General features: G+C 36.3%; 1 protein-coding gene across 2 annotated transcripts in view; it reads left to right on the top strand.

Annotated features, from left to right (window-relative positions):
• The first annotated feature begins 1875 nt into the window (after nucleotides 1–1875).
• Nucleotides 1876–6881, top strand: part of LOC110295249 (UDP-glucuronosyltransferase 2B17-like) — a 27414-nt gene continuing 22408 nt past the window's right edge. Inside the window, exons 1-4 of one of the 2 annotated variants that reach the window (XM_029477621.1) lie at nucleotides 1876–2648; nucleotides 3464–3612; nucleotides 4911–5042; nucleotides 6000–6134. In XM_029477621.1, coding sequence (XP_029333481.1) covers nucleotides 1925–2648; nucleotides 3464–3612; nucleotides 4911–5042; nucleotides 6000–6110 — 1116 coding nt within the window. In that variant the 5' untranslated portion in view covers nucleotides 1876–1924 and the 3' untranslated portion in view covers nucleotides 6111–6134. The remainder of the gene's footprint in view (nucleotides 2649–3463; nucleotides 3613–4910; nucleotides 5043–5999; nucleotides 6135–6881) is intronic. The other variant, XM_021163734.2, reaches the window with a different exon arrangement.

Genomic DNA, 6881 nt, shown 5'->3' with positions numbered 1-6881 from the left:
TGAGATGGAATCTCAGGGTTGTTTTGATTTGCATTTCCCTGATGATTAAGGATACTGAACATTTTTTCAGGTGCTTCTCAGCCATTCAGTATTCCTCAGGTGAGAATTCTTTGTTTAGCTCTGAGTCCCATTTTTTAATGTCTCCCAGTTCTTTGTGGTTAAAAATGGTTTTCCCTATCCTGGATTTTGTTTCCCTTATCAAATTAAAAATTGCTCTTTCCTTTTCTTTGAAGAATTTATTGGAATTTTGATGGAGATTGCATTGAATCTGTAGATTGCTTTTGGTACAATGGCCTTTTTAACTATGTTAATCCTACCAATTCATGAGCATGGGAGATCTTTACATTTTCTGAGGTCTTTAATTTCTTTCTTGAGAGACTTGAAGTTCTGGTTATACAGGTTACACAGGTCTCTCACTTATTTGGTTAGAGTTACCCCAAGGTATTTTATATTTCTGACTACTGTGAAGTGTGTCATTTTTTACTTTCTTTCTCCATTCCATTTATCATTTGTATAAATGAAAGGATACTGATTTGTTTGAGTTAATTTTAAATCCAGCCACTTAGCTTAAGTTTTCAGATGTAGAGTTTCCCTGGTAGAATTTTTGGAGTCACTTATGCATACTATCATATCATCTACAAATAATGATACCTTAACTTCTTCTTTTTCAAATTGTACCTCCTTGATCTCTTAGCTAGAGTTAGGAAAAGCCTTGTCTTGTCCATGATTATAGTGGGATTGCTTTAAGTATCTCTCCATGTTTAATTTGATATTGCCTGCTTGTTTGCTGTATATTACTTTTATTATCTTAAGGTATGGACTTTGAATTCCTTATCTTTCCAATATTTTAACATGAAGGAGTGTTGTATTTTGTCAAAGGCGTTTTTAGCATCTAATGAGATGATCATGTGATTTTTTTCTTTGAGTTTACCTATATAGAGGGTTACATTAAAATATTGGCATATATTGAACCAACATTGCATCCGTGAGATGAAGCCTACTTGATCACGGTGAATGATGGTTTTGATACATTCTTGGTTCAGTTTGCTAAAATTTTACTGAGTATTTTTGCATTGATATTCATAAGCAAAATTGGTTGGAAGTTTTCTTTCTTTGTTGTGTCTTTGTGTGGTTTAGATATCAGCATCACTATGGTATTTATTTGTTTCCTTTTTAAGTGCTTCTACCCATTTACCTGTGTTTTCCTGGTTTGTTTGGTTTTTTTTAGGGAGGGTATTTATATCCTCCTTGAAGGACTCAACTATGTTCATGAGATAGGATTTTAGGTTGGCATCCTGGTTTTCAAGTGTGTTGGTATATCCAGGTCTTGCTGTGGTGGCAGAACTGGGTTCTGATACTGCCAAAGTATGTTGGCTTTTGTTGTTTATGGTCTTGTCCTTGCATATTACCATCTGGTTATCTCTGGTGTTAACTGGGCTAGGTTTCTCTGTCTGGAGTCTGTCTCATCTGTCCATGGGTTGCTACACATCTCCTGAGAGACCTGTGGCTCTGACTGTAACAGGTATCCTTGGAGGACTTCAGACTGTGGGGGCTTCACAGTAACAGACACGCTGATGATTTGTCATGGCGGAAGGCTCAGGCTAGGGGCAGGTGGAGTTTGAGTGGAGGGGATGTGTTCTGAGTCTGCTGGGCTCCTCAGGATCCCCAGCTGCTGCAATTATTTGGAAGGGTCCCTTATCTGTTGCCCTGGGTACAGGAGATCTCCTGGGAGGCCTTCAGTTTCTGGAGTATTCAGAGGGGCAGATATATTCATGATTTTCCACCAACACGGTAGTGTTCATTTCCTTATCAGCTTTGAGCAATGCCAGTTATATTTTAACTTCTTGGCAAATGCTTCTTAGATAAAAGGTCAAGCAGTGGCAGAATCGATTACACTCTGAAGAGAAGAACTTTGATTTTCAGAATGCTTTGGAAATGGATTTCTGCTCTGCTGCTGCTACAGATAAATTGCTGCTTCAGATCTGCAAAGTGTGGGAAGGTGTTGGTATGGCCGGTGGACTTCAGTCACTGGATGAATATAAAGATAATATTGGATGAACTTATACAGAAGGGCCATGAAGTCACTGTTTTGAGACCTTCAACTTCCATCTTTCTTGATCCCAAAAAATCACCTGGCCTTAAGTTTGAAACCTTTCCGACATCTTTCAGTAATGATGCCGTGGAAATTATTTTTGGAAAACTTGTGGAAAGATGGACTTATGAGGTTCCAAGAGATACATGTTTATCCTATTCTCCTGTACTACAAAATATAATTGATGAATATTCTGATTACTGTTTAATGCTTTGCAAAGACACGGTTTCAAACAAACAGCTCATGGCAAAACTCCAGGAATCCAAGTTTGATGTCGTTTTGTCAGATGCTATTGGTCCCTGTGGGGAGCTCATAGCTGAACTGCTCCAAATTCCTTTTCTATATAGTCTTCGCTTCTCTCCTGGCTACCATCTTGAAAAATACGGTGCAGGACTTTCTCTCCCTCCCTCTTATGTACCTGTAATTTTGTCAGGATTAAGTGGCCAAATGACGTTCAAAGAGAGGGTAAAGAATATGATATGTATGCTTTATTTTGACTTTTGGTTCCAGACATTTAGGGAGAAGAAATGGGATCAGTTTTACAGCGAAACTTTGGGTAAGTTATGCTTCTCTTCACAGGCTTAATGATCTAAGTTTCACATGCATGTTAAGATGCATTTCCATTAAGTGCAAAGTGAAGACTTTTACAGGTGGTCAAATGTAATTATATTACCTAACAAACACTCTGTAAAAGCTCATATAATTGATCAAATAGAAGGTAGCAATCCTGATATAAGACATTCTGGTTACCTATAAAGTTACAAAGACATGCAGTTAGACAGTCTTAAAAAATATACCATACTTATGACTGGCTAAAAATTCCTAGCCTCATAATTTTTGAAAATATTGTGATTGTTTTATAGAATAAGTACATTAAACGTGTTAGTAAGAAACAAGGTTTGAAGCACTAACCAGAAATCCAGCCATTCATAAATTTCACATTTCCGTAGGCAAAAGAATAAAGATTAGCTACAAACTACCATGACCATGAGAATCATGGGCAAGGTACAAAGCATTTTGTGACATTTGTACCTGGATTATAAATTTATGTTTACACAGTGTCATTTGAAGATTTAGAGAGGAGTAAAATGTGTACTTTTACACAGTGGCTTTTTAATGAACTATTTATGAGGAAATAATTAAATTAATGAGGAAACATAAGTTAAGTCCTTTAAAAACAAAACCAAACTTACATTTACATATCTTGTATGAGCCACAAGTCAATTACTGATGCAAATTATATTACATATAAAAAGCATATTTTCTATGTCAAACACAATTTTTCCAACATTTTTAAGGGACTATAATTCATACTCAGAAGACATTACTGTCAACTTTATTCTGTCTCATTTGCTCATTTTCTCTTTCTAGGAAGGCCAACCACCTTAATTGAGACAATGGGCAAAGCAGAAATGTGGCTCATTAGATCCTATTGGGATTTGGATTTTCCTCACCCAACCTTACCAAATGTTGACTATATTGGAGGAGTCCATTGCAAACCTGCTAAACCATTGCCTAAGGTAAATATATTATTTATATCTCTTTTTCATTTCATTTCATTTCTTGTGAAAGTGATCCTATATCTGTCATTAACCTTTTCTCCCAATAATAGAGATGTATGGGAAGTGGAATTAAGAGTCCTGATAAGTAGGAAGTCAATAAACTCAGGAAAGGACATGATAGAATTGGAAGATCAGTGAGTTAATTTAAGTCTTACAGGGGACTAGAGTGATTAGTCATTGGTTAAAGTCCTTACTAAACCATAAGGACATGAGTTTGAATCCCAGTACCCATAGAAATTTGGGTGTCCTGGCACAGCATGATGACCTTAGTACCGAGGTTGCAGAAACTGGTTAATGCTGAAGCTTGCTGCATATAGACCAGATAAAAATGGTGAGGATCATATTCAATGGCACACAGTCTCAAAAATTATGTTAAAGATTGATAGAGAGGTCATCTGAATTTAACTTTTGGCACCCATGTGTTAAAACAAAGTCAGGAAACCCCATAGGCACTACTAATCTTCAATACACACACACACACACACACACACACACACACTCATACACACAGGTGCAGAGACATACACATGCACACACATATATAAACACACACACAGAGAAATTAAGTCAGTTCAATTCAGCACATCAGAAACTTTCAGTAATTCAAAAGCTCTGATTACCATAGATGAGGTAATTATTTTTTTATCCACAGAAAAAACATTGACATAGTTTCTGTTTCAAAAAATGAATTGTGGATGTCATCTTTGAAAATACTCTTAGTTATACGCTATATTAGGAAAGTATTACATAATATATATACATATATATCATGCAGTACTGATTATAAAGACTAAAACATTTAATTAATTATAGGAAATTTGTGTTAACTACCACATATGTACATACTACAACTCAGATATTATTTCATCAAATACTAGATAGTAATGTTAAATCAGCCATCATAGGAAGGAAACAAAACAGCAAGGAAACTTTATATTTTCTGTAGAATGAAAATGTAACAAACTTACAATTTTGCAAATATTTCACAAACTGCATTTGCACACCTGAGCTTTTATTTCACCAGAGGAAAATAGAGAGAATATTTGTTGAACTTTTGAGTGTAGACTTTGAACTGCTGCCTGTGATGTTCAAAGTGTTTGACTGTTCCAGTTCTGTCCTCATAATGTTTTAACACCATTATTCTAAAAACTTCTAAGAATACTTCAGTTTTTATTCTTCTAGTTTTTTTTTAAGAGTTTCACGGGTGATTTTTCTACTATTGTTATTGTGTGACAGAGCAAATTCTTTCTTCTTAGGAAATGGAAGACTTTGTCCAGAGCTCTGGAGAGCATGGTGTGGTGGTGTTTTCTCTGGGGTCAATGGTCAGTAATATGACAGAAGAAAAGGCCAATGCAATTGCATGGACCCTTGCCCAGATTCCACAAAAGGTGAGGTAAAGTGACCACGGGAGGTAACTGCATACTAAGTCTGAGAAATTCCATTAAAGGTCTCATTCTAGGAATGTCTGTGTGGAACTAAATGTTTAGGTAAGCTCTAATTGACCTAAGCCAATTTTGAAACAGATACACACAAGAGATGTTTTGGCTATGAGTACCTTGGATATGAACATTGTGACTATGGTGGACACATTCTGAAATGCTGGCATTATGATGCCATCACTACCAAGGGCATGTAGGTATAGCAAATTCTTTAGAGTTACTAATTTCATTTGTCAATTATTTAACTCACTGTAAGATTTTTCAGTGGAGAGTTAATTTTTATTATTTTTTTCTAGCACAAGAACATTAAGCACATATTTAAAATGTTTGAAATGTGGCATGAGTTTGCATTCTAACTTTGATGTAGGTCTGTTCAATATGCAGTTCAGAGAGTGGTTTAAAGAAAGAGGGAGTCCAAGACTTGAGTACCCTTTTGGCTAACTGAGAGAAAAAGAATTAAAAAAAAAAGCCTACACATCTGGGCTTCTGACCAGTATTTGTAGAAGAAATATCTAAAGGAAAGGGTGAGGTGAGTATTGCAATTACAATCATCTCTATGCATCATAACACATGAAGCATGTGTCTCAGCTTCTAACCAGTCTGAGTGAAAACTGGACCATTCAAGGAAGAAACACAAAAATAAGAGTGCAAGAGTTGGATGTGAAAAATTATCAGACGAATCAATTCACACATCATACTGTAAAGTGATATAATTTGAATCTTTAAAAAATTATGAATGTCTTAAGTTTTCTACTGGAAAAGCTTCTTTCTAATCACAATATATTTTTGGAAAGATCCAATTCTTAATTGATTGAGTCACAAAGAAAATCCATTATAGATGTGAGGATAATGGTCTATTTTATGAGACTGTTCTGAGAATTTTTTTTTTTTTTTTTTTTTTTTTAGTTTTTCAAGACAGGGTTTCTCTGTGTATCCCTGCTGTCCTGGAACTCACTCTGTAGACGAGGCTGGCTTCAAACTCAGAAATCCACCTGCCACTTGGTCCAAGAATTCTAGCACTAGCACCTATCATGGGCCTGGGTTTGTAACTATTATATCTGTCACAAAACACTCTGCTCTCTGCAGTAAAACATTGAAATTTGTCATAAGGACTACATACCCATCAGTAGGTCAAAAGTAGTGTTGTTAGACTTGGTGAGGGCTTTCAATAGCTTGAAATCTTGTGATCACAAATTGTTTACAAGAGACTCCAAAAAGTTATTGTACAGGGTAATATTCTCATTTTATCTGAATCAGTTTCAATTTAGGCCCCAAGATAATAATTTCTGAACTCCCAGACAAACCTCATAGGATGGAGGTTAACATATATATGTTTAACATATATTTGCTATATTTAGTGAATGTTTAAACTACAGAGGTGACTCAGTGCATAAAATGTTTTCTTTTTTTGTGTGTGTGTGCATTTTTATTACGTATTTTCCTCAATTATATTTCCAATGCTATCCCAAAAGTCCCCCATACACCCCCCACACTTCCCTACCCCCCCATTCCCATTTTTTGGCCCTGGCGTTCCCCTGTACTGGGGCATATAAAGATTGCATGTCCAATGGGCCTCTCTTTCCAGTGATGGCCTACTAGGCCATTTTTTGATACATATGCAGCTAGAGTAACTCTGGGGTACTGGTTAGTTCATAATATTGTTGCACCTGCAGGGTTACAGACCTCTTTAGCTCCTTGGATACTTTCTCTAGCTCCTCCATTGGGGGCCGTGTGATCCATCCAATAGCTGACTGTGAGCATCCACTTATGTGTTTGCTAGGCCCCGGC

The sequence above is a fragment of the Mus caroli genome, chromosome 5 (genome assembly GCF_900094665.2).
Source record: "Mus caroli chromosome 5, CAROLI_EIJ_v1.1, whole genome shotgun sequence".
Classification (NCBI taxonomy): domain Eukaryota; kingdom Metazoa; phylum Chordata; class Mammalia; order Rodentia; family Muridae; genus Mus; species Mus caroli.
Note: the sequence above shows the minus strand (reverse complement) of the source record. Positions and strands in the feature narration are given on the sequence as shown.